The sequence below is a fragment of the Scylla paramamosain genome, chromosome 12, assembly GCF_035594125.1.
Source record: "Scylla paramamosain isolate STU-SP2022 chromosome 12, ASM3559412v1, whole genome shotgun sequence".
Classification (NCBI taxonomy): Eukaryota; Metazoa; Arthropoda; class Malacostraca; order Decapoda; family Portunidae; genus Scylla; species Scylla paramamosain.
In genome coordinates this window covers 12,871,122-12,898,003 of record NC_087162.1, presented here as the reverse complement: position 1 = coordinate 12,898,003, position 26,882 = coordinate 12,871,122, and the positions used below count along the sequence as shown (strand labels likewise).

The following is a 26,882-nucleotide window of genomic DNA, read 5'->3' as shown; positions in this document are numbered from 1 at the left end:
AAGATCAGAAGAGCAGCTAGCATGAAAATAGCAGTAGAAGATAGCTAGAGATGCAACATTGCAGCAATGAGAAAGAGGCTGAAGACAGTCAGTTAGAGGAGAGGAGTTGATGAGATGAAAAGCTTTTGATTCCACCCTGTCTAGAAGAGCAATATGAGTGGATATGTGAGGCATACTCCATACATGGATGAATAAGGGCCCTGTACAGAGTTTGCAGCTGTTCGGGTGAGAAAAACTGGCAAAGACGTCTCAGAATGCCTAACTTCATAGAAGCTGTTTTAGCTAGAGATGAGATGTGAAGTTTCCAGTTTAGATTATAAAAAAAGGACAGACTGAGGATGTTCAGTGTAGAAGAGGGGGACAGCTGAGTGTCACTGAAGAAGAGAGGATAGTTGTCTGGAAGGCTGTGTTGAGTTGATAGATACAAGTTTGCTCTACCCCAGTCAGAAATTTTAGAGAGATCAAAAGTCAGGCATTCTGTGGCTTCCCTGTGTGACCTGTTTATTTCCTGAAGGGTTGGACATCTGTGAAAAGACATGGAAAAATGCAGGGTGGTATCATCAGCATAGGAGTGGATAGGACAAGAAGTTTGGTTTAGAAGATCATTGATGAATAATAGGAAGAGAGTAGGTGACAGGACAGAACCCTGAGGAACACCACTGTTAATAGATTTAGAAGAAAAATGACCATCTACCACAGCAGTAATAGAGCAGTCAGAAAGGAAACTTGAGATGAAGTTGCAGAGAAGGATAGAAGCTATAGGAGGGTAATTTGGAAATCAAAGCTTTGTGCCAGACTCAATCAAAAGTTATTGATATGTCTAAGGCAACAGCAAAAGCTCTACCAAAATCTCAAAAAGAGGATGACCAAGACTCAGTAAGGAAAGCAGATCACCAGTAGAGCAGCTTTGACAGAACCCATACTGGTGATCAGATAGAAGGTTGTGAAGTGATAGATGTTTAAGAACCTTCCTGTTGAGGATGGATTAAAAAATTTTCGATAGGCAGGAAATTAAAGCTATAGGACAGTAGTTTGAGGGATTAGAATGGTCACCTTTTTAAGGAACAGGCTGAATGTAGGCAAACTTATAGCAAGAAGGAAAGGTGGATATTGACAGACAGAGTTGAAAGAGTCTGACTAGGCAAGGTGCAAGCACAGAGGTGCAGATTCGGAGAACATTAGGAGGGACCCCATCAGGTCCATAAGCCCTCTGGGGGTTTAGGCCAGTGAGGGCATGGAAAACATCATTGTGAAGAATTTTGATAAGTAGCATGAAGTAGTCAGAGGGTGGAGGAGAGGGAGGAACAAGCCCTGAATTGTTCAAAGTAGAGTTTTAGCAAAGGTATGAGCGAAGTGTTCAGGTTTAGAGATAGATGTGATAATAATGGTGCCATCTGGTTGAAATAAAGGAGTGAAAGAAGAAGCAAAGTTATCAAAGATGTTTTTGGCTAGGTGCCAGAAGTTACAAGGGGAGTTAGATCTGGAAAGATTTTGACAGTTTTTGGTTAGTTGGAAAACAGACTTGGTATGGTTCCAGGCAGAAATATAAAGTGCATGAGATTCTGGTGATGGAAGGCTCAAGTACCTTTTGTGGACCACCTCTCTGTTATGTATAGAAGGTTTATGTTGAGAAAAAGAGTGAAGAATGTGTGTCTCCATGCCAGACACTATCACCTCTGTTATGTGCTCAGCAAACAGAGATGGGTCTCAGAAACAGAAGCAGTAGTCATTCCAAGGAAAATCAGCAAAATACCTCCTCAGGTAACTAGCAGAGGCAAAACACCAAACACACCTCCACTTAGGGGAATCCTGAGGAGGGATTGGAGCTATAGGACAAGATACAGATATGATTTTGTGATTGGAGGAGCCCAATGGAGAAGAGAGGGTAACAGCATAAGCAGGACTAGAGCTTTGGAAAAAGTCAAGAATGTTGGGCATATCTCCAAGACAGTCAGGAATATGAGTAGGGTGTTGCACCAATTGCTCTAGGTCGTGGAGGATAGCAAAGTTGAAGGCTAGTTCACCAGGATGCTCAGTGAAGGAAGAGGAAAACCAAAGCTGGTGGTGAACATTGAAGTCTCCAAGAATGGAGATCTCTGCATAAGGAAAGAGAGTCAGAATGTGCTCCACTTTGGAAGTTAAGTTGTCCAAAAATTTCTTATAGTCAGAGGAGTTAGATGAGAGGTATACAGCACAGATAAATTTAGTTTGAGAGTGACTCTGTAGTCATAGCCAGATGGTGGAAAACTTGGAAGATTCACAAGCATGGGCACGAGAGCAGGTTAAGTCATTGCACACATAAACACAACATCCAGCTTTGGATTGAAAATGAGGATAGAGGAAGTAGGAAGAAACAGAAAAGGGACTACTGTCAGTTGTCTCAGACACCTGTGTTTCAGTGAGGAAAAGAAGATGAGGGTTAGTAGAGGAGAGGTGGTGTTCTACAGATTGAAAATTAGATCTAAGACCACAGATGTTACAGAAGTTAGTGAAGAAAAAGTTGAGGGGGATGTCAAGACACTTAGGGTCAATACCAGAAGAGCAGTCTGACCTGGGGCCATTTGTGGGTACTCCGAGGCTGGTTAGGAGTTGCCATAATAATTTTGAATTTTGACTGAAGGGTGTGTGTGTAATTAAGTGCTTGCACTTTTGTGTGAAGGAAGAGAGTTGTCTTTTAGAGGGTAGGCTGTGACTGCCCCCTTGTGTTGTGAGACAAAGGGAAACATTCAGCGAGGTCACAGCTGGGTTTAATGATAAGTTCACAGCACCCCCTGATCCAATCTTTTAGACCTCACTGGGAGTAATTATTGTTTTGGCAGGTGCCTACTGCTTACTGCCTACTGCCTTCTCATCACCACTTTCCACATAAAAATAAATAAAATAAATAAAATAAAATAAATAAATAAATAAAAAAATAATAATAACAAAGAGCCATGCTTCACATCTCTCCTACATTTGTACCTCACTGATACCTTGAGTTAATATTAACCTTGTAATACCTCCTGCCCTCTCTACCCATTATGATTATGATGTACTACTTGCTGTATATATAGTTACTAGAAAGGAAACTAGGAATAACATTGAAAACTCAATTTAGTTAAAACTGATGTAATACAAAAAGAACAATATTTACTCTGTAAACACTCAACACTCCCCACTATTCACTAGCCACTGAACAGTGAAGCACCTTGACTTTAACAAATGCTATTAATAAGAAAATTGAAAAAATTGAAAACACTTCACTTTCACAAAATACAAAATCTCTTGCCACCATACCTGCATTTATATTAAGTTATTTACATGTGAAATTATACAGGCACTTGAAACATTTGGATTCCTTTGAGTCACTAAATTGAATGGACACAGGCAATATTTCATTAAATAATGAGAATGAGTCCTTCATCTTTCAAACTTCAGTCAGATAATGTGATGAAGTTCTACTCCAGTAAGACTCCTACCACTCGTCCCACCCTGCAGTTTCACGTGCCACACTTTCATTCTGTTTTTTCATCCGCCTGAATGCATTAGCTTCTCCCTTCACCCTCAGATTCTTTTTTGGTATCTGCTTCTTTTGCCTTCTGTCCAAGTCCCTGTGGGTGCGGTGCTTGATCTCCCGAGGGTCTATGGAGCTTGCTGTGGTGGAGAAACTCCTAACACTGCACACATCACTCAGAGAGTCATCAATAAAGTCCTCAAGGGATGGCGGCTTCTCCCCCTTCTCCTCTGCTTGTTGCCTTGCCTCCCGGGCCTTGGCAAGCTGCTTGATAAGGGCCATTCGAGCCTCCTGTTGCAGTTGTTTGCCCTTTTTATGTAAATTGCTTTTCTCCACCCCTTTCTCTTTTTTTTCAGAATCTTCTTCACTGCTGTCTCCTTGTGGATTCTCTGGCACAGAATCCAGAGATTGCCCTTCAGCTGTTTCTTTCAGCTCTCCAAGTGTGGTCTCATCTTTTAAATCTTTGCACAACTCTTCAGTCTGCTCCTTCATTTCCCTGACATCCTTATCATTGTGTTCTGGTTCATCTCCAGAAAAGTCACTCTCATCTTCTTCCTCATGGTCATCACTGTCTTCAGTCTCATGTATTGCTTTTCCAACTTCAAACTCTTCATTAAATTCCTGGACCTCTCTCTGGTACCCACTGGCAGCAATTTCTTTATCCAGGCTGTACTCCTTTCTGTCAAAACAAGTGATAATCATTACTAAATACAGTTGTGTCCAGTTAGTTTTGTGCAATACTAAATTTTTTACTCAATAGATATTTTGTTCTTTTGTTGATTCTGGATTCTTCATCCTATGTATCATAAAAAAAAAAGTGAATACAGAATGTTTATATAATTTGGCGTGCATGTGTATGACGGGAAAAAAAAAAAAAATTCATAGAATATTAAATACAAATACAGTGGAGTACAACTTACTTCACATCACACTCAAAGTCTGGACACAGCTCGCTCTCATAACTGAACCTCCTCCTAAAGAAGTCCTGTACACATCGCACATCTCGGTCAAAATATCTGTAAGGACAAGAGGTGTTGTTAAGAATCTGTAATTTACATTCACCTAAGTTGTAAGTGCACTTTTGTCATAAAGTTTTGCATAAAAATAAATACAATATATATATATATATATATATATATATATATATATATATATATATATATATATATATATATATATATATATATATATATATATATATATATATATATATATAAATAGGAAAGTACTTACATCTTTGCATTTTCATGAGATGTTGATACCATCTGAGGAAAATCTATGACAATTGGTTTATCTTGGTCATCTAACATCAGGTTAAATTCATTAAAGTCTCCGTGAATGACACCATTATTTGCAAACCTCACAATCAGGTCCATGAGGTCACTGTATAGCTGAGGCACATCCTTCACTTCACGAATGTTGGACCTGAGTTATGAAAGACAGAGATCAAATAGGTAACTTCTATGCATCGTTAATGTGCAGAAACTGAAAAAGCATTTTATTTAATTTTTGTTTGTTTCATTCCTATACATACTCCACTTAAAGGAATTACTGCAACAGCAACAATAACAATTATTATCACAATCCACTCATTCTTTGATCTATCTATCTATATACCAGACACAATCCCACACAGGGTGGCCCAGACAAAGCCCTGTCAACTCTTGATGGAAAGGGATAATCTCATGGACAACCCTACTATACACTAGAAACTTAGGCATAATACAGTTGGCTCATGTACTTCCACAGTAAGGCCCAACAGTATACACTGGTTTATCCCTGCCCCTTCATAATGAGCTTGTTCCCTAGTCCTGTCCATCCAAATGCTTCTCTGTTCACCACATTCAAGATAATCTATAATCATAACAAAAAAAATTTCTGATTCTACATCACAGAGAGAGAGAGAGAGAGAGAGAGAGAGAGAGAGAGAGAGAGAGAGAGAGAGAGAGAGAGAGAGAGAGAGAGAGAGAGAGGATGACATGAATAAAGCATATTCCTAATTTGTGAAGAATTGTTGACAAAGACTTACAAGGGATAGCCATTAACAAGTTCCATAATGACACAGTGTCTGCACCAATCCACAGGCTGAGGCACAGGGAACCCTCTCTCATGTAGTGCCTTCATGTAAGCAAATTCCTTGGTGGCTGACAGTCTTGAAAGGTAAAGCCACGACATCCTGTGCCTGTTTTTGTGGTAGTCTCGTTTCTCCCTCAGCTTACGGAATGAGGTCCGTCCCAGTCTGAAATCATGCAGTGAATCTATTTATGTTCATTTAAAGTATGGTAATTGGGAAAATGTAATAAAATAATTGCTTATGTCTCATGTGGGCTGAAAAATAGCCTGACTGCAGCAAGTAACAACAAACCCTCAACTATAGGACAGATATAATCAAAGAATTCTGTTATTCATACTAAGGTTATATTAGAAACAGCTAATACTTATATGGATGAATACTCAGATGAACTGGAACTCATTATCAAAAGTTTGGTCCCATCAAAAGGTTAAAGTGTTTTATAGAAATTACAGGTATATCATTAAATATCTACTACAGTGCCTCATACTTAAGAGCCATAACAAGCACTTACATTCATCCTTCAGTACCTAAAAGCCTGATACAGTAAAAAACAAAAGATAATAACAGTAAAAAAAAAAAAAAAATAATAATAATAAATAAATGATAAATAAAAAATAAAATAAAATAAATAAATAAATAAATAAATAGATAAAAGAAGCTTAGTTTACCTGTGAAGTTTCATGCAGAGAGGGTTCCCAAGAGTGTCAGTCACAACATATATGTCTGATTCTTTTCCTACACCAATCTGACTCCCTACAGAGCCAATTACTTCCCGCGATGACAAGACCTTAAGAGCTAGATAGTCATAGCCCATATTAGTCAATCTGTAGCCATCATCTGCAAAAAGATCAATAGTTGCACCATTTAATATGCATGCTTAACTGGAGCTTAGGCACAGCAAGAGCTAAGAGTGTGAATGATAACAGTGTGGTATGAATGTGTGGTGCTCTGTTTTTGGGCCACTCTAAATAGGACTGCTGGCCTGTTATATAGACATAGATAGCTTAATTGAATTGCACTGATATGCTTGCTGGAACTGTGAATGACATACTGGTGTCTTAACAGCAAAATATTATTGTATGGGCACCTCATATTTTAATATCTGTTGTCAAGCTTTTCATAATATCATAATCTTCCATATAAAGTAGTTCTTTTTGCTTTGGAGAGAGAGAGAGAGAGAGAGAGAGAGAGAGAGAGAGAGAGAGAGAGAGAGAGAGAGAGAGAGAGAGAGAGAGAGAGAGAGAGAGAGAGAGAGAGAGAGAGAGACTCACAATGTTTGCCACGTTCATAGGAGCAGAGCTTGTGCTTGCTCAGCTCCTGCAGCATCTTGTGGACACCACCAGAACGCACATTGGCAATCTGTGCCACAAGTGGTCCTGGCACCAGCTCATGGTTCTTCATTCCCATCTCCACCTGGAAGTATTGTGGGGTCAGATCAGGTAATGAGTAAATTTTGATGTTTACTTCCCTTATTTTCTAAAAAATGTATTATAAGTTTTGTTTTACGCCAGAAATCTATATGAAAAATTTTGTCATTGACAATACGAGTAATTGTTTGTTGAATGGTTTAATTTGGCTAGTAATACTTTCTAGCTTTAAACAACACTGAAAATATTAATTCCATTATCTTGTATAAAAAAAAAATATATATACATATATTAGTATGTATATGGAACATAAGTTTTAAGGAGGAACACCTTGCTCACACTCAAAGACCAATATCTTAAGTATCTGAAAAGGTGACAAAAAGGAATGGAGTGAAGGGATTGACAACTTTCTCCTGTACATTTTTTTCCTATAATTAAATTAAAATGATGTCTTGTCTCAGTAACATTACTTAAAGGAGGATCTAAGTCTGTTATATACATAAACAAATATGAAACCCAAACTATGAGAATTTCAAATAGAGTTACAGGAATTGAAATATCACAGATAAAAGTTAGGTCAAATTTACTGTTGCTCCTTGATACATAGATTCCTTTGAGTGCTTTTGGGTTTTAATATGATTTAAAATGAATCAAAAAGAGAGAGAGAGAGAGAAAAAAATGGAGTTGAGGTTGTACATGGTAGTCAGGAAAGTGGACTGGACACTTTGGAGCGTATGTAGTACTAGTTTGGAGAGTGCATTAAGTGATTGCTACTGCAATGGCATAAATGACACTTATGTTTATCATGTAAGGAATCCCAAATATATATATATATATATATATATATATATATATATATATATATATATATATATATATATATATATATATATATATATATATATATATATATATATATATATATATATATATATATATATATATATAAGAAAAGGCAATCATTTGAATCTTAAACATCAAAATGGTGTTCCTGAAAATTTTCCTTACTCCTTAAAACAAAGAAATACCAACTGAGGGTTGATCAAGAATACAGATAGATCCTGTAATCCGATTGACATCTTTAACCACAAAATCAATTTCCACCAGATGCAACATTCTTAAACAGAGCTACATAATAAACTACAGATACAGCATGAGAGGTGCCCAGGAATCCCAGGCACGTACAGCACGGCAGGCATGGATGGGCCGCCCACCCACATGTTCTGCCACTGACATCACACTGCTGCACTACGGAACATCTGTAACACGCTAATTAACCAGTACACATACTCACAGCTGTCAACACTCTGAAGTCTTCCCTGGAGAGATAACGTAGAATGCCTACTTTTAACTTCCCCATGGTGGCTATCTGTGCTGTCTTATGAATACTGCTGTTTGTCTGTTTGTGTGCCTGCCAGCCTTGTCTTTCTGCTGATCACATGTGACAAAAGTGGAAACGAATCCAGCACTTTTTTCACTCTTTTGGTGAAATATCATCAAACGCCTCATCGCTAGAAAATTTAATATCGAGTTATATTAGTTAAAAGTATGTCATATTGGGTTAGTTAGTACTGGAGTGAGTGAGATGAGATGAAAATTGCCCCACAGTCCAACCCTCCCTGTCAGTGTTACGTATTCCCGCTGTGTTTACCATGGTCACCGGGATGCTTGGAAGGTCTAGGTTACTCAAGTTATCTTCCTCCCTGCTCAGGTTTAGACCTAAGACCACCTATGTTGTGTTGTAAGTATCTGGCATGCATTCATTTGTCAAGGGCGGGGTGGTGAGTAATGTCAGTGGGGCAGTACTTCAGGCCGGGCGAGGGAAACGTATTCGTGTCGACGGGTTTTTTTTTACAGCGGCATTTCCAGAAGAGGTTCGCCAAATTACACGTGTTTTATAGTTGTGGCTCATTGCTTGATGTTTGATGAGTGGAATAGATGGTGTTATTGTGTTGTGTCTCAATGTTTGGTTTTATTATAGTTTAAGCCATTACACACTACGTGGTAATAACCTACCTCATTTTGTTCTCACTATTCACATCATTTCTAATGATTACACTACTTGTCGGAAATTAATAATAACGCCACAATAGGCCTGGGAATGCACAGCGCTCTCAACTTTTTCTAAGTCCACAGGTAAACATAAATGGTGTATTGTTGCCTGAACTTCAGTTGTTAGGTTAGGTTAGGTTAGGTTAGGGTTTTATTATAGTTTAAGCCATCACACACTACATGGTAATAACCTACCTCATTTTGTTCTTCTCACTATTCACATCATTTCTAATGATTACACTACTTGTCAGAAATTTATAATAACGCCGTGGGCCGTGGGTAGAGATTGGGGACATTGGCTTAAACTATAAATTTACCCAATGTTTTATCTTGTTTTGGAGAAATTTCCCGAACTTTGCCAAATTGATTTTAATGAGATTACATTTTCAGGATTATCACTCCACTTGTCTTCTCCGTAAGGAAAGAAGTGTGTGCTGATATTAAACTTAATCTATTCTGAAAGAAACTTCCTAAAAGTTTCCTGTTTTGTGAATTTTATCCTTTGTTTGGAACATTTCTGTTTAACATTCATACCTTCCAGTGTTTTGAATGTTTCAGGGAGTTGTTTTCTTAATGCTAGATTAATTCTCTTCCCATAGGACAGATCTTTTATCGCAGGTGACATCTTGATGGCCTGTTTCAAATCCTTCCCACAGCTTATATAAACAGAGGCTTCAAGTCTGATAAACTTATTTGAGATACAACCTCACAAGAGTAGCAACATGATTTGAATATGTGACAGATTTAGGGATCCCATTGTAATGATAGCCTGTTTACCTTTTTTTACTTTTTTTATGTAAAGTACTCCTAGAAGGTCAATGTTGTATCAGTAATCAGTCATATCCTTTTCTTTTAATACGTATGTTCCTCCAACTTTTAACCATCACTTTACAGGCTTCCAGAGAATCCAGTAGATACTGAGGATGACAATCCATTGCTGCGAACAAATGCCCTCCCAGAGTTTGACCAGCTCACGCCTGAGAAATGCTGGACTGGTATGGGCAAGCTGGCACTGGAGTATGAGTCTGGCGTGTGGGCAGTGGAGGAGAGAGCCAGAGGTGGAGTCTCACTTTACATTTGTATTTTTAGATAAGTTTAATTGTTCACAAAAAAGCTCTGTGAGTGATTATTTGCAGCAGGTTCATAATGTCTGTCTTTCACACTACATTCTTGATACTCATATTTTGTGGTGTAAAATTTTTGCTATTTGTTAAGTTAGCAAGGGATTGAGAATACTCTAGGTGGACCCAATAGTCAGAACACTGTAAGAGGTTTTAAGGTATGTGAAAGGCAATTCCTTCATTCATCATTTCTTGTTTCTGGAAATGTCAGTCTGTGTCAGATAAGTTAGTATGTTATAAAAGAATCATGATTGCCTAACATATATATTACTAAGTCTAAAGCTTGATAAATAGTTGTCATCAGTTATAATTGCAGTAGATTTAGCCTCTGAATAGAAACTGACCATCTCACCATTGTACTTACAGATCTCAAAGAACCAAAAACATTTGATAACATTATTGGAGAACTAGACAAACTTGAATCTCCTTTCAATGCTGCCTGGAGCACTGTGAAAACCCTCTACACTGTCAAGAACAGCGAGATGAACACAAACACCTATCTTAAAATCCATGAACGAGCAAGAAAGGCCCGGGTTCACAAGTTTCAGAGCCAGCCTATCTATGAAGCCTGCAAGGTAAGATAGCTCATAAATGGACTAATGTGTTTTGTGTTTTGCTATAGTTAAAGCATATACATCCTTCACTGTCCTCTTTATTGTGCTTTTTTATTTTAACTTTTATGTATGAATTAATTACCTTTTTTAGGCAAGTGGCAATCAGTCAGACATGGGTTTGCATCCATGTAAAGACAATACAGAAATCAAGTATAGTATAAAATGAATTAGATGCTTGTTTTGAAAAATTCAACAAATTTTAAGAACAAGTTATATGCACAACAAAATATTTCTGGTATAAGTTGTGTGCATTTAAAGAAAGCACACTAGAGTACAATCTAGTATGATAAACTTTAAGGAATTAAGTAACTTGTGATATAGTTATTAATTTTGATAAAAGCATAATTAAACTATAGGATATATATATCAGTTACTAAGGTCTTCAAAAGTAGACATAGAGTATAACATTACATTTTGAGAATGAAGCACTTTTCACCACTGTATGTTTCTTTTATCACCACATACTAATGATGCCTTGTTTGTGATTCCAGCAAATACTTGTCTCAGACACCAGCTTGACTGAAGCTCAGAAGAGGGTTGTGCAGAAATATCTTCTGGAAGCAAGACTAAATGGGATTGAGCTTCCTGCTGAGAAAGCCACTAATTTTACTTCTAAGCTCGTAAAACTTGAAAAACAAAAGGACATATTCCGACGAAAAGTTTCTGTATGTAATGTGTGTTTAAGATGAAGAGTAGTTAGGCATTTTTAGATAATATTCTTTGATTAATTAACTTTTTTCCCCACAAGTAAGGGTGTTAATAACATTACTTTGCAATATTGTGGGTGAAACAATTATCTATGTTTGTGTTACTACTTGCTGTGGTATTGATAATATTTCACATGAATATTTTATCACTTTCCAGGAATCAGGGAGTAGATTTTCTTATCATATCAGTGATCACAATTTAGTGAGAGACTTCCCAGAAACTTTGTTGAAGTACATGGCTGTTGAAGAGTGAGTTTTATACTAGTTTTTATGTTTGCTAATGAAAATCTTTACTTTTTACTGTTTGACATTGCATGTGTATTTTGCTTATCTTACTCACACTGCTATGGGAATGCAAATTCTGATATCACAGGCATTACAGTAGTGCAAGTTTTTTTTTAAATATCAAAATATTACACTCAAGAAAAGACTAATTCAGTTCTTTAGTGTATCCTGTATATTAATTAATTGATTCATTTTTATTTATTTATTTATTTTTAATGAAATTCTAGTTTCTCTTTAGTGTTCAGTATTTCTGATGTCTTGCTCCAGTGAAATTTTTCCAGAAACAGCATGAAAATCTAATCTTCAGCTTTTTAATATATGGTTTTGTAATCCACAAAATGTTATAGTGCTGTCAGATTGGTAGGGGAAAGTAAGTAACTCAAATGAACTATAGCATCTTCTCTCATCCCTTCAGATCTCGGTATCAGCAGGGGCCGTGGGTGATCACATTACAGCCCCATGTGTACCACAGCTTCCTGGAGCACTGCCCCTCATCTGATCTGCGCCGCAACACTTACCGGGCTTATAACATGAGAGCCTCCAACCACATTGATCAAGAACTGAGCAACAGCATACACATGGAAGATATTCGGTCTTTGAGGTACTATGTGAGTGTGAGAGAGGGAGACATACAGACAGAATGAGTTTTGTGACATTATGGCTGCATAGACATGAAGGAGATATGGTCTTTGAGGTATATGCTTTATGAGTGTGTGTTAGAGAGAGAGAGAGAGAGAGAGAGAGAGAGAGAGAGAGAGAGAGAGGGGGGGGGGGTTGACAGAATGATAAGTAAGTGAAAGCCATAATTTTAGTTTTATGACATGGCTGCACACACATGGAGAAGATATGGCCTTTGAGGTACTGTGTGAGAGACAGAGACATTCAGATATGTAGACAGAATGTTAAGTAAGCAAAGGCCATTATTTGAGTTTTGTAATATGTATTGTTATGGTTACAAACTCAATGGATTACAATGAAAGATACATATTCTCAACTTAAACTGTATTTTCCTATGCATGAAATGTATTTATATCCATCCTCCAGGGGAGAACAGGCTACTCTGCTTGGCTACAAGGATTTTGCCCACATGTCCATGGAGACGAAGATGGCTGGGAGTGTGGAGAATGTGCTGTCAATGATCACTAGTCTACTAGCAAAAGGTATATGGCTTTATGTTACCATCTTGGCCAATTCAGTTTTAGCATTGAATTTTATTATGATCTAGCAGTTCAGAATACACAGGTTTGTGTGGTGTAGTATGTAAAGTGTAAAAAGTAAGGGGTAGGAGCTGCTTCTCAGGATATTGTTTTGTTTGAATATTAGAAGAGAAAGGAAGAGAATCTTCATAGATATAAGGTGTCTAGAGTCAGAAGGGTGAAGCCACCAATTTGGCCATTTTCAGGCTTCAAGGGGATGGTAAATGTGAATCCCTCCTGTGTGTTCTGGTGACTTCCTTATCCCTCTAAAATGCTTAGTTGCATTTCTTTTATGGCTCAGAAAATGTGGAATATGTACTCATGGCTCTCAGAGACAAAACTATGATGCCATCAATGAGTAAGAGTGTGGTAAAGATACATGCCTTCCACCCACCAAATCACTGCACTGCACTCAAGGCCACACAGCACCCACATGTCTTAAGTCATATTTACACCTTCCTACGGGTTGCATAGCTTTATTGCACCTGTTCAGTATTTAAAGAGAAATCAGAAATATAGTAGTTATAAAACTGGAAAATATGAACAAGGTACATTTTCTGTTATTTTACCTATTTTGTGATTTTGTTGTTCTTTCTGAAAAGTAATTAGTGTATTTGCCAGCATATTAGATGCATGTCTGCATAAGATGCAACCCTATTTTACAAGAATGTTTTGTGGAAAAAAATGTTATGATGTTTCATCATAAATTTATTGAAAAAAATTGTAATGTGTGTGTGTGTGTGTGTGTGTGTGTGTGTGTGTGTGTGTGTGTGTGTGTGTGTGTTTATGAGGTCCAGTGGCCAAGGGCAACAAAAAAAATAAAAAAAAAGGCCAGTTCCCATAGAGATGTCAGATAGAATAATTAAAGAACAGGATAAGTGTCTTGAAACCTCCCTTGTGGAAGAGTTCAAGTCATAGGAAAGAGGAAATACAGAAGCAGGTAGGGGGTTTTAGAGTTTACCAGAGAAAGGGATGAATGATTGAGAATACTGGTAACTCTTGCATTAGAGAAGTGAATAGAATAGGAGTGAGAAAATGAAGAAAATCTTGTGTAGTGAGGCCACAGGAGGAGGGGAAGCATGCTGTTAACAAGATAAGAAGAGTAGTTAGCACAAAAATACTGGTGGAAGATAGCAAGAGATGCAATATTGTGGCAATGAAAAAGAGGCTGAAGACAGTCAGTTAAAGGAGAACAGTTGATAAAACAAAAAGCTTTCGATTCCACCCTGTCTAAAAGAGTGGTATGAGTGGAACTGCCCCCCACACCCTCTGCCCATACTTGTGAAGCAAACTCTATATATGGACAGATAAGGCCCCTGTACAGAGTTGGTAGCTGGTGATGGGTTAGAAAAACTGGTAGAGATGATTCAGAATGCCTAACTTCATAGAAGCCGTGTTAACTAGAGATGAGATGTGAAGTTTCCAGTCTGTTGTAAGTGAAGGACAGACCAAGGATGCAGCACTGTGGCTGTGCAGTACCATCACTTCTAAAACTGTGTATGTGTGTGTGTGTGTGTGTGTGTGTGTGTGTGTGTGTGTGTGTGTGTGTGTGTGTGTGTGTGTGTGTGTGTGTGTGTGTGTGTGTGTGTGTGTGTGTGTGTGTGTGTGTGCAATGTGTGTGTGTGTGTGTGTGTGTGTGTGTGTGTGTGTGTGTGTGTGTGTGTGTGTGTGTGTGTGTGTGTGTGTGTGTGTGTGTGTGTTTACCTACCTAGTTGTTATGCTTTATGGGAAAAGAGCTATGCTCGTGCTGTCCCATCTCCATATCTTTTAATATCCAGCTTAGCCTTGAATCCATGTATACTTTCTGCATTTACTATCTCCTCATCCAGACTGTTCCATACATCAATACTTCTATATGGGAAACTATACTTTTTGACGTCTCTTCTACAAGCACTCCTCTTCAGCCTCTTTCCATGTCCTCTAGTGTCTTGTGTATCCCACACCATTAAGGCGCTCCGGTCCACCTCCTCTACTCCCTCATATGATTTATATATCGCAATCAAGTCTCCCCTTTCTCCTCTTTTCCAGCATTGGTAGATGTATCCTTTCCAGTCTCTCTTCATATGACAAGTCCCTGATACTTGGTACCATCTTCGTAGCTGCTCTCTGAACTCTCTCCAACTTCCTTATATGCTTTTTCTTGTATGGCGACCACACTACTGCTGCATATTCTAGTCTAGGTCTTATCAGTGACACGATCATCTTCCTGACCATCTCTTCATCCATATATGCAAAGGCCTGCCTTATTCTTCTCAACAATTTTTTTTTTCCTATTTTTTTATTATTATTATGTAGGAGGGACACTGGACGAGGGCAACAAAAATCCAATAAAAAAAAATGCCCACTGGAATGCCAGTCCCATAAAAGGGTCAAAGCAGTAGTCAAAAATTGATGAATAAGTATCTTGAAATCTCCCTCTTGAAGGAATTCAAGTCATAGGAAGGTGGAAATACAGAAGCAGGCAGGGAGTTCCATAGTTTACCAGAGAAAGGGATGAAAGATTGAGAATACTGGTTAACTCTTGCGTTAGAGAGGTGGACAGAATAGGGGTGAGAGAAGGAAGAAAGTCTTGTGTAGCGAAGCCACAGGAGGAGGGGAGGCATGCAGTTAGCAAGACCAGAAGAGCAGTTAGCATGAAAATAGCAGTAGAAGACAGCTAGAGATGCAACATTGCGGTGGTAAGAGAGAGGCTGAAGACAGTCAGTTAGAGGAGAGGAGTTGATGAGACGAAAAGCTTTTGATTCCACTCTGTCTAGAAGCATACTCCATACATGGACGGATAAGGCCCTTGTATAGAGTTAGCAGCTGGGGGGGTGAGAAAAACTGGTGGAGATGTCTCAGAATGCCTAACTTCATAGAAGCTGTTTTAGCTAGAGATGAGATGTGACATTTCCAGTTCAGATTATAAGTAAAGGACAGACTAAGGATGTTCAATGTAGAAGAGGGGGACAGTTGAGTGCCATTGAAGAAGAGGGGATAGTTGTCTGGAAGGTTGTGTCAAGTTGATAGATGGAGGAATTGAGTTTTTGAGGCATTGAACAATAGTAAGTTTGCTCTGCCCCAGTCAGAAATTTTAGAAAGTCACAGAAGTCAAGCGTTCTGTGGCTTCTCTGCGTGAAATGTTTACTTCCTTAAGGGTTGGACATCTATGAAAAGACGTGGAAAAGTTTAGGATGATATCATCTACATAGGAGTGAATAGGACAAGAAGAATAATAAGAAGAGAGTGGTTGACAGGACAGAACCCTGAGGAACACCACTGTTAATAGATTTAGAAGAACAGTGACCACCTACCACAGCAGCAATAGAATGGTCAGAAAGGAAACTTGAGATGAAGTTACAGAGAGAAGGATAGAAGCTGTAGGAGGGTAGTTTGGAAATCAAAGCTTTGTGCCAGACTCTATCAAAAGCTTTTGATATGTCCAAGGCAACAGCAAAAGTTTCACCAAAATCTCTAAAAGAGGATGAACAAGACTCAGTAAGGAAAGCCAGAAGATCACCAGTAGAGCGGCCTTGACAGAACCTATACTGGCGATCAGATAGAAGGTTGTGAAGTGATAGATGTTTAACAATCTTCCTGTTGAGGATAGATTCAAAAACTTTAGATAGGCATGAAATTAAAGCAATAGGACGGTAGTTTGTGGAATTAGAACGGTCACCCTTTTTAGGAACAGGCTGAATGTAGGCAAACTTCCAGCAAGAAGGAAAGGTAGAAGTTGACAGACAGAACTGAAAGAGTTTGACTAGGCAAGGTGCAAGCATGGAGACAGTTTCATAGAACAATAGGAGGGACCCCATCAGGTCCATAAGCCTTCCGAGGGTTTAGGCCAGCAAGGGCATGGAAAACATCATTACGAAGAATTTTAATAGGTGGCATGAAATAGTCAGAGGGTGGAGGAGAGGGAGGAACAAGCCCAGAATCGTCCAAGGTAGAGTTTTTAGCAAAGGTTTGAGCGAAGAGTTCAGCTTTAGAAATAGATGTGATAGCAGTGGTGCCATCTGGTTGAAATAAAGGAGGGAAAGAAGAAGCAAAGTTATTGGAGATATTTTTGGCTAGATGCCAGAAGTCACGAGAGGAGTTAGATCTTAAAAGATTTTGACACTTTCTGTTAATGAAGGAGGTTTTGGCTAGTTGGAGAACAGACTTGGCATGGTTCTGGGCAGAAATATAAAGTGCATGAGATTCTGGTGATGGAAGGCTTAAGTACCTTTTGTGGGCCACCTCTCTATCATGTATAGCACGAGAACAAGCTGTGTTAAACCAAGGTTTGGAAGGTTTAGGACGAGAAAAAGAGTGAGGAATGTACGCCTCCATGCCAGACACTATCATCTCTGTTATGTGCTCGGCACACAAAGATGGGTCTCTGACACGGAAGCAGTAGGAAAATCAGCAAAATACCTCCTCAGGTCCCCCCCCAACTAGCAGAGGCAAAACCCCAGAGGCATCTTCACTTAGGGTGATCCTGAGGAGGGGTTGGAGTGATAGGACAAGATACAGATATGAGATTGTGATCGGAGGAGCCCAACGGAGAAGAAAGGGTGATAGCATAAGCAGAAGGATTAGAGGTCAGGAAAAGGTCAAGAATGTTGGGGGTATCTCAAAGACAGTCAGGAATATGAGTAGGGTGTTGCACCAATTGCTCTAGGTCATGGAGGATAGCAAAGTTGAAGGCTAGTTCACCAGGATGGTCAGTGAAGGGAGAGGAAAGCCAAAGATGGTGGTGAACATTGAAGTCTCCAAGAATGGAGATCTCTGCAAAAGGGAAGAGGGTCAGAATGTGTTCCACTTTGGAAGTTAAGTAGTCAAAGAATTTCTTATAGTCAGAGGAGTTAGGTGAAAGGTATACAGTACAGATAAATTTAGTGTGAGAGTGACTCTATAGTCGTAGCCAGATGGTGGAAAACTCTGAAGATTCAAGAGTGTGGACACGAGAGCAGGCTAAGTCATTGCGCACGTAAACACAACATCCAGCTTTGGATAAAAAATGAGGATAGAGAAAGTAGGAGGGAACAGAAATGTGGCTACTGTCAGTTGCCTCAGACACATGAGTTTCAGTGAGGAAAAGAAGATGAGGTTTAGAAGAGGAGAGGTGGTGTTCTACATATTGAAAATTAGATCTTAGATCGCGAATGTTGCAGAAGTTAATGAAGAAAAAATTGAGGGGGGGTGTGAAGACACTTATGGTCGTCGACAGAAAGGCAGTCAGACCTGGGGACATTTATGGTCCCCTCCCCAGATGGGAACTCCGATGCAGGTGTAGGAGTTGCCATGATGATTTTGAAATTTTTGAGTAAAGGGTGTGTGTGTTATTAGGTGCTTGTAGTTTTGTGTGGAGGAAGAGAGTTGTCTTTAGAGGGCAGGCTGTGATTGCCCCCTTGTGTTGTGAGACACAAAGAGATACGTTCAGTGAGGTCACATCTGGGTTTAATGATAAGTTCACAGCACCCCCTGAACAGTGCTTTAGACCTCACTGGGAGTAATTATTGTTTCAGCAGGTGTCTACTGCCTCCTGCAATTTTGCTAATGTGTCTCTCCAGGGTCAGGTTTCCGGTCACTGTAACACTGAGATCCTTTTTGTCTTCTGCTCCACTCAACCTTACATCATTCAACACATAATTTCCTTTTACTCTTTTTGTACTTTTTCCAAATTCTATTATCTTACACTTCTTTAAATTAAATTCCATTTCCCATCTATAATTCCACTCTGATATCTTGTTCAGGTCTTCTTGTAATGTTACATCGTCCTCTGCACTCTCAACTTTCTTCAGCAACTTTGCATCATCTGCAAAAAGGCTCATGTAGCTGTTCACACTCTCTGTCATATCATTTATATAGACTGCAAACATGATTGGTGCAAGTACTGAGCCTTGGGGTACTCCACTTATGACTTCCCTCCTTGATGATTTTTGATCTTTTACCACCATTCTCATTTCTCTGTCAAGAAATTTTCCATCCATCTCAGCAGGCTCCCCCTTAGCCCACCATTATGCTTCAACTTCCACAACAATTTCCTGTGTGGCACTTTATCAAAGGCCTTATTCAGGTCTAAATAAACACAATCAGCCCATCCATCTCTTTCTTGCATTACATCTACCACTCTAGAATAAAAACTCAGTAAGTTTGCAACACATGATCTCCCTCTCCTAAATCCAAATTGTTGCTTTATTATCACTTAATTTCCTTCTAGGTACTGCATCCATTTATCCTTCACCAATCTTTCACACATTTCCTTCATCCTTTTTATTTTTTGCCAATTTTCCTTGCAAAAATAGAAGGAATGAAGGAAATGTGGATAAAAAGAGACATGAATGAAGAAGAGAGAAGTAAATCGAAAGAAATGAGAGAAGATGCCCAGTCAAAAAAATGTGTGTGTGTGTGTGTGTGTGTGTGTGTGTGTGTGTGTGTGTGTGTGTGTGTGTGTGTGTGTGTGTGTCTGTCTGTCTGTCTGTCTGTCTGTCTGTCTGTCTGTCTGTCTGTCTGTCTGTCTGTCTGTCTGTCTGTCTGTGTGTGTGTGTGTGTGTGTGTGTGTGTGTGTGTGTGTGTGTGTGTGTGTGTGTGTGTGTGTGTGTGTGTGTGTGTGTGTGTGCGTGCGCCTGCCTGCATGCACATGAGAGAGAGAGAGAGAGAGAGAGAGAGAGAGAGAGAGAGAGAGAGAGAGAGAGAGAGAGAGAGAGAGAGAGAGAGAGAGAAACCTGAGGATTGCTTAATAGAATTATTGACTGAGAACAAAAATTGATGGAAGGAGCATAAATGTGAAGGAAATGGATGGAGGAAAAGTGAAAAGGAGTAGGGGACAGAAAGAGAGAATACTTACTTCTCAATACTTCCTCTCCCCCTCTAATTCTTCACTCATTCCTCACCTTTGCTGCTTATATTTATTCTTTTTACTTTCTCTTCATCCTCCAATCCTCTTCCTTCGCCCTTCCACCACTTCCTTGCCCTATGTACTCCCCTTCCTTGGTTATTTCCCTTTCTCCTCTTTTTTGTTTCCTCTCCCTTCCTCTTGTCTCAAACCTCCCTCCTTGTCACCTCCCTTCCCCCTTATCTGTCAGAGATTAGGGACCAAGGAGAGGAAGGGAAAGGAGGACAATGAGAGAGAGAGAGAGAGAGAGAGAGAGAGAGAGAGAGAGAGAGAAAAAGTGTTATTTTTAATAACAATATTTGTGCATAGTATACTATTGCTTCAACTCTACATCTATAGGCCTAGGCTTACAGCCCTGGGCATCTGTATTATGGCTGTATTAGATGCACGGTAATTATTAGATACTTTTCTCAAGAAAAAAGTGCATCTGATGTGCAGGCAAATACTGTACATTATGTACATGTACAACTTAACTTATGTTGTAGATTTACATATATTTATATACTATGTAAAGATTATTATTATTATTTTTTATTGGTGTACATTAGGTTGTACAATTATATTGGTATATAATACATTGGCCTTTAATCACATTTTATGAAAGTAATTCATATATCAACTTTAAGAGCAATTACTTCAAAACTATAATTTGGCAGCTTTTCCCTTCTGACTCTAAATACCTCATATATTGTGCATAGTTAAGTTTACCTTTGATCCAGTTTTCTCATTTTCTTTAATTTATGTCTTGTCTGCTACGTAGCATTTGGTGCTGGTACAAAATGTAGTAAAAGTTGTAAATAGTGGCATGAACTGAGTGTAGAACAATTTTCTGATGGATATTAGAATACATATACAGTTGAATCTCAGTTCTAGAGCTTAATTTGTTCCTGAATGCTGTTCGAAATCTGAAATGTTTGAAGACCAAAATTATTTTTCCCATAGGAATCATTATAAAATGGATTAATCTGTTCCCGGACACCAGTCTACCCTGTCTTAGTGGCTTATGACAGACACTTCCACAGCCAATGTGGCTGCTTCACTAGACTATGGTCTCATCTAGACTACACTGTGCAGTTCTGGTCCCCACATTACAGGAAAGATACAGGTTTATTAGAATCAGTACAGAGAAGAATGACTAAAAGGATACAGAGGATGAGGAGTATTCCTTACAAGATGAGATTGAAGCTGTTAAATCTACATTCTTTAGAGAGAAGTAGGTTAAGAGGGGACCTGATAGAAGTCTTTAAGTGGTATAAGGGTTATAACAAGGGGGATGTAAGCAAAATTCTTAGGATCAGCAACCAGGATAGAACAAGAAATAATGGGTTCAGGCTTAAAAAATTTAGGTCTAGGAAGGAGGTAGGAAGAAATTGGTTCTCAAATAGTGTGGTAGATGAGTGGAACAGACTCAGTAATCATGTTGTTAGTGCTAGGACATTAGGGAGCTTTAAGAGAAGATTAGACGGGTTTATGGATGGGGATAATAGATGGAAATAGGGAGCTTTAAGAGAAGATTAGATGGGTTTATGGATGGGGATAATAGATGGAAATAGGTAGGTATATTTCATACAAGGACTGCCATGTGTATAAGCTTGGTCACTTCTTGCAGCTTCCCTTATTTCTTATGTTCTTATCTCTAGCTCACAAATTGTTTATTCAGAAAGGATGTATTGAATGAACTTAGTGACACAGAGCTCATCAGAAGATAATGTTTAGACCATGCAGGTATTCTGTTTGTCACTGATCTAGTAAGGTAAGCCTTACAGAAGGACACAGAAAGGAGCAGCCCACATACTGCCAAAATGAAGGTGATCATAACACTGCTGCTGGGAAAAGCTACTGGAAAAATGCAGTTGTGCCATAGTGATAGTGTTGAGGATCATCAAGAGAGCGACAGGTGGACTCCTGAGTGTCAATACTGTTTGTTTACATTGAAGCTTTTTAACGGGATCACATTTACCTTATTTCAAAGATTGAATTACTGTCTTATTGTCTGTATCTCTCCTCAAAAATATATAAAGACGAAATAAATGTTTATAGAAACTATAAATCAGTAATAAATGGGATCTTTTACTATGTCTTCTAATATTCAAAATCAAGTAATTTTGTTCTAAAACCGAATTGTGGTACTGCAACTGAAGCAATAATGAATTCATAATTAAAAAAAAAATGATTTGTTCGAAAAAGGAGACCTTTGGTAACTGAGGTTCCACAATAATTGCCAAAACTGCATTGATGTATTGTGTTGAATACACAAGAAGTCTGAGAGATAACTTTTAAAGAAAAGCCAGAGTAGTTCTTAAGAGTAAACCTTTAGTTCGACAAAAATTTGGTGATTTATTAATTTGGAACATTGCTGTATTTGCCCAATATAGCAAAAACTGCACAAGACAAAGAAATAGCCTCACTGCAAGAGTTTGCTGAGAGCAGAGGTTTTGAGCTTCAGCTGGAGGCCTGGGATGTGCCCTACTGGAGGAGGAAACAGAAGCGCCACCTCTTCAAGTCAGTGAGGAAGGATTCTCTTATATATATTTTTTGAAATTAATTAATTTATTACTTAGTATATATTAAGTTCATTATACCATTCTGTACATATGTGCCATGCTTTGCTATTTTGTGTTATTTCAGCTGACATTTGTTGTTGTACTGCTTACAACATTGTTGCTGTTTGAGGATTAATAATATGGATTGTTTACAGCTTTGATGAAACTCAACTCCAAGACTACTTTCCATTTGAGCATGTCTTTGTCAGTCTCCTAGAGCTGTGCTCAGAGCTCTTTGGCATCTCCTTTGAGGAGGTCCCTGAAAAGGTCCCCACATGGCACCCTGATGTACGCTTCTTCAATATCTTGGATGCATCAGGGGATTACCTTGCCTCATTCTATCTGGACCCTTTCCAGAGGCAAGTTGACCAATTGCTTCATTATTAGAAGATAAGAATTGGGTTAGAGAAAGGCATGTTATTATTGGAATTAATGATAGTGAATAAAGTAAAATGTAATAAAATGTCAAAGTAGAAAATAAGATGAAAAACTAAAAATATTTGCCAAAATTAAATGGTGTAGACTAAAAGGAGATAAATATGAATAGAGTGAAGCAAAAATTTTATTAAGAGATCCTTTGTTGTCAAGACACAACAAGTTATTAATAACCATGTACAATCTAATGAGTCAGTAGCAAGTAGAAATTTCTGCCAAAGTCACTTTTCTAGAAAATACAAGGAACAGGTTGAAGAAAAGAAGACAGGTAGTTTTTATTGAGATATGTGAGAATGGGCCAGGCAACTTTGTATGAGGTTTGCCTCTGGGCTGCATCTATAGTCTTGAAAATTTTGACAGGCCAGGTGAAAAGTTACAAACGAGGGTGGATGCAGCGTGGAGCCTTGTGATCCGTAGCCGGTCAGACATTGCCAACATGCTTCCCATTACCAACCTAGTGTTTAATTTCGCTCCACCTGCCTCAGAGGACCAGCCAGCATTACTTACTTTCTCAGAAGTGACCCTTCTCTTCCAGAAAGTAAGGAAATAATAGTATTTGTTCAGATTTTACCCAAAAATCACAAATTACTGATACAGGTTATTGGCAAAGAAGTGTACCTGTGAATCTGAGCTAAGTTTGTGAATTTTTTTTAATCCTTTTTCAGTTTGGTAGTGCCCTGCAGCATCTCCTCACCACAGTGCCATACACAGAGTGCTCTGGGATGACTAACATAGAGTGGGACGCTGTAGAAGTGTGCTCCAACTTCATGCAGAACTGGTACGTTGTCATCTCTGCCATAAAGAATTCACTGGAAGAGAATCATGGCCACCAAGATGACCACAAAGGTGTTCTTTTTTTTTGTCTTCATTGGAGTATTTTAGGATTAAAATTTATTCATTAGGAAGAATATTTGCTTCTTGTATTTCTGTAACATCTCAAAAAACTGGTATTATGTTCGTCTAGGATTTCTTTTTATTCCAAGCTGATATATTCTGAGTATATCAGTTCACATCAGTTTTTTTAAAATATTGAAATGTGCACTTTGGATTTGCTCTATTGCAGGTTACATGAGCCGGCTGTCCTGCAGCGCATCAGCCAACATTATGAATCTGGCCTGCCTTTGAGTGGCTCCAGCATCAAGGAACTGTTGGCTAGCCAGAACCACATGGCTGGCTATGACCTCTGCTCTGAACTTTATCTGGCTCATCTGGATATGGAACTTCACACAAGGTATTACTTTGAAGATTTCAGATAAAAGTCTCCATTCCAAGCTTTCCTCTCAAATTATATGGGACTGCACAATTCTGTTAGTGTAATGAATATGCAAAAAAAAGATATTAAAGTGCATATCCTTAAGAGATGATAAAGAACTGAGATGGATTAATCTGTAAAGGCATTAGATGATGTGAATGGTTGTCATCCATGTTAACTTGTCATCATTGACTGTTGTTCTCCTATATTTGCCATGTAGACATATCACTTCAATCTTATTTTTTTAACCTTCCAAAGCATTTTTCCATAATTTCAGGAAGAACTACTGGCTAGACATTGCACGAGAGTTGTGGCCATCATACCGGCCATTCACACTTGACAAATATGATGCACATCTCTGCTCCAACACGGCCATCATGGCAGACGTGTGGGCTGCTGCATACTACTCTCACCTGTGGTCCCGCATGGTGGCTGCTGATGTGTTCCAGGCCTTCAGGGAGCCACATGAGGCAGATTCTGAACTTGGTGAAAGGTAAATGTTAGTCCCTGAGTTGAACTAAGTGGAAGGTAAATGTTGGTCCCTACATAATCTAGATGGAAGGTAAATATTGGTCCCTGTGCTGAACTAAGTGGAAGGTAAATGTTGGTCCCTGCATAATCTAGGTGGAAGGTAAATATTGGTCCCTGTGCTTAACTAAGTGGAAGGTAAATGTTGGTCCCTGCATGAGCTAAGTGAAAGGTCCATGATGCCCTTGTTAAGTGATGCATCCATTCAGAACTACTGATCTTTATAAGCACATACAGGAAAGAAAAAAAAGGAATGAAAGAGCTTTCCAGTATCTAGCATATAATTATAATGGAAAAGAAAAGAAACATCTTGAGTGGTTTATGATTAAACCAAGGCATGCAATCACAGGTTTGTTGAAGGCACCATCCTACAATATGGGATGATGGTTCATGTGATTAATGATAGTTGGGAGACCAATAGATGTAGGGATGATATTTCATGTAAAACTTTGAGTTAAAATTATTACACAAGACAACCAAAAGGCTTTCTTTGTGTTTTTTTTTTTTTTCTGTCTTCCAGCCATGAAGAAATCTAACTAATGATGTGTTTGTCTCATTGTGTTACAGATTTCGCTCCACATTCCTGTCCCTGGGAGGAGGATGCCATCCCAGCGAGGTGTTCCGCAGATTCAGAGGTCGTGACCCATCCCCGGATGCACTTCATGTCCTGTGTGGCATTAGTCAGCAGACCACCTGAACTAGAATTAGTGTTTTAGACAGCTCTTCCATCCTCAGGATTTCAAGAGTAAGAAAGGATCAGTAAGTTATTTGTGTTTACATGTAATTGTAGTCTTTTTATAATTGTTTTATAGATGTGCCTAGAATTTGTGGGATTGTTATTTTTTATGAATATATTTGAAAGTAGGAATGCTAAACATTTTTTTTTTTTCTCAAATTTCAGGATATGAATTAAGCACAATGGTATTGGTTAATATTATAGTTTTAGCTCTTTGAACACACATTGGTATTTTTCTTTACTAAACTAATTGTGTTTATTGTCTGAACGTCACACTAAAGTGTTAGGCAAAACTGTTTGGACTCAAAGTTAAAGGATAGGATTTGTGAACATTTCCATTGTGTTAATCATCTAGTGTTGTGCATCCATGGAGAGACTATCAGATGGTATATCCTAGTAACAAAAAACAGGAAACTTTTAGAATTGTGAGAGTGAGAACTAAGAATTTCCTAGTCTCTCCATATTATTATTGTTTTTTTTTAAGGTGAGATGCCTTATTGCAGAGTACTTGAACATTTTAAGAAACATTCAAGTAATATTTTGGAATTGTCTTTTCAGTTTTATTGTTAACTAAATATACAAGATAAGAACAAATATATAATCTTCATATAATTGCACTGTTTCAACAGAAATGTGTAACTAAGCATCATTTGCAGATTATCTAGATTATGAAGTGGAAATGTTGCCACCTTCCCATTGAGGGTTAAAGATAGCCACATGTAGGTCATAAAAATGACTGACTGTCACAAGAGTAACTAAAGGAAGACTACTGTGATCCAAGAACTTACTGGTGTAAGGTTACTGAAAGAAAATTAATAGTAGACAAATCAAAATTCACAGAAAATAGTGAAAATAGTAATGAAAATTTTTTCATGTTAAATTTGTAGGAGGCAGTTTATTTGAAGGACTTTGCTGTACTTATAAACAGTTTTTGCCTCAAGATGAAGAGAACATCTAGTTGTTTATAATTATGTGCACCAGGGTATGTCACTGGCATTCACATTACTGTTGAATAGAATGTGAATTGATTGTAAATAACAGTAGTAGTGCAAAGGCAGCCCTGATCCTGTAAATAAATTGTACATGTTTAGTTATGTACAGTATTTGTTTTGTCTAATTAACAATAAATGATTTATGTTTGAACAGTAGTAAGTAGATTAACCTGGGACACAGTGGTGGGTCTCTGGTATGGTCTTCCTTAACTCAGGTTTTATTTTTTTATCTAATGTTTTCTCATCTCTCCTCTGGATTTATGAACCTGTTGCTGAGTCAGGTGAAAGGCCAAATGAGTAAGGGATAAAGTTGTCCATATTATCTTCTATCTGTCTACATGCTAGGCCAGCATTCCCAATAGGGTGTCCTTGACAAATTATCACACACATTCACACTCATAGCCCTGTCAACCCCTGGTGGAAAGGGATCATCTCATGGACAAGCCATTGTTCATTTAAGTTATGAGGTAGATTGAGTGGGATTCATCTTTGCATCTCTTGCTGTTTGGTGGAGAAAATGACTATAAGTACTATATGAAAAAATGTATTTGGCCAGTAATAGTATATGTGTAAATAGCTTCTGATTGTTATTTATCTATTGATTTTTTTTTATCTTTTTATTTAT

At 38.4% G+C, this 26,882-nt stretch overlaps 2 protein-coding genes across 3 annotated transcripts; one reads left to right on the top strand and one right to left on the bottom strand.

Moving 5' to 3' along the window:
* Positions 1 to 3,092: 3,092 nt before the first annotated feature.
* LOC135105690 (uncharacterized) lies at positions 3,093 to 8,381 on the bottom strand. The gene is made up of 7 exons (XM_064014076.1): positions 8,229 to 8,381; positions 6,839 to 6,980; positions 6,236 to 6,404; positions 5,523 to 5,732; positions 4,727 to 4,918; positions 4,414 to 4,509; positions 3,093 to 4,172 (listed from the first exon to the last, which is right to left on the bottom strand). Exons 1-7 carry the CDS (start codon positions 8,292 to 8,294, stop codon positions 3,455 to 3,457), a joined length of 1,593 nt encoding a protein of 530 aa, XP_063870146.1. The 5' UTR covers positions 8,295 to 8,381; the 3' UTR covers positions 3,093 to 3,454.
* Positions 8,382 to 8,522: 141 nt separating this feature from the next.
* On the top strand, positions 8,523 to 26,408 carry LOC135105688 (uncharacterized). Of its 2 annotated transcripts, XR_010270971.1 has the most exons (15): positions 8,523 to 8,675; positions 9,881 to 10,044; positions 10,474 to 10,682; positions 11,213 to 11,386; positions 11,586 to 11,677; positions 12,129 to 12,314; positions 12,758 to 12,873; positions 22,147 to 22,273; positions 22,470 to 22,673; positions 23,110 to 23,287; positions 23,415 to 23,527; positions 23,813 to 23,980; positions 24,279 to 24,494; positions 25,097 to 25,288; positions 25,431 to 26,408. XR_010270971.1 is itself a non-coding variant. In XM_064014073.1 (14 exons), exons 1-14 carry the CDS (start codon positions 8,587 to 8,589, stop codon positions 25,224 to 25,226), a joined length of 2,166 nt encoding a protein of 721 aa, XP_063870143.1. In that variant the 5' UTR covers positions 8,523 to 8,586; the 3' UTR covers positions 25,227 to 26,408. The 2 variants fall into 2 exon arrangements, 1 of the variants encoding a protein (XP_063870143.1); XM_064014073.1 differs by having other exon boundaries at positions 25,097 to 26,408.
* Positions 26,409 to 26,882: the final 474 nt, after the last annotated feature.

Bases quoted from the DNA above. Each gene is read 5' to 3' on its own strand.
- LOC135105690 (XM_064014076.1), bottom strand. From the start codon at position 8,294: ATGGGGAAGTTAAAAGTAGGCATTCTACGTTATCTCTCCAGGGAAGAC. The intron at 6,981-8,228 runs GTGAGTATGTGT...CAATACTTCCAG, and splicing joins ACTTCAGAGTGTTGACAGCT to GTGGAGATGGGAATGAAGAA. The intron at 4,510-4,726 runs GTAAGTACTTTC...TTGTCCTTACAG, and splicing joins TCTCATGAAAATGCAAAGAT to ATATTTTGACCGAGATGTGC.
- LOC135105688 (XM_064014073.1), top strand. From the start codon at position 8,587: ATGGTCACCGGGATGCTTGGAAGGTCTAGGTTACTCAAGTTATCTTCC. The intron at 12,874-22,146 runs GTATATGGCTTT...TGCCCAATATAG, and splicing joins CACTAGTCTACTAGCAAAAG to CAAAAACTGCACAAGACAAA. The intron at 22,674-23,109 runs GCAAGTTGACCA...AAATTTTGACAG, and splicing joins TATCTGGACCCTTTCCAGAG to GCCAGGTGAAAAGTTACAAA.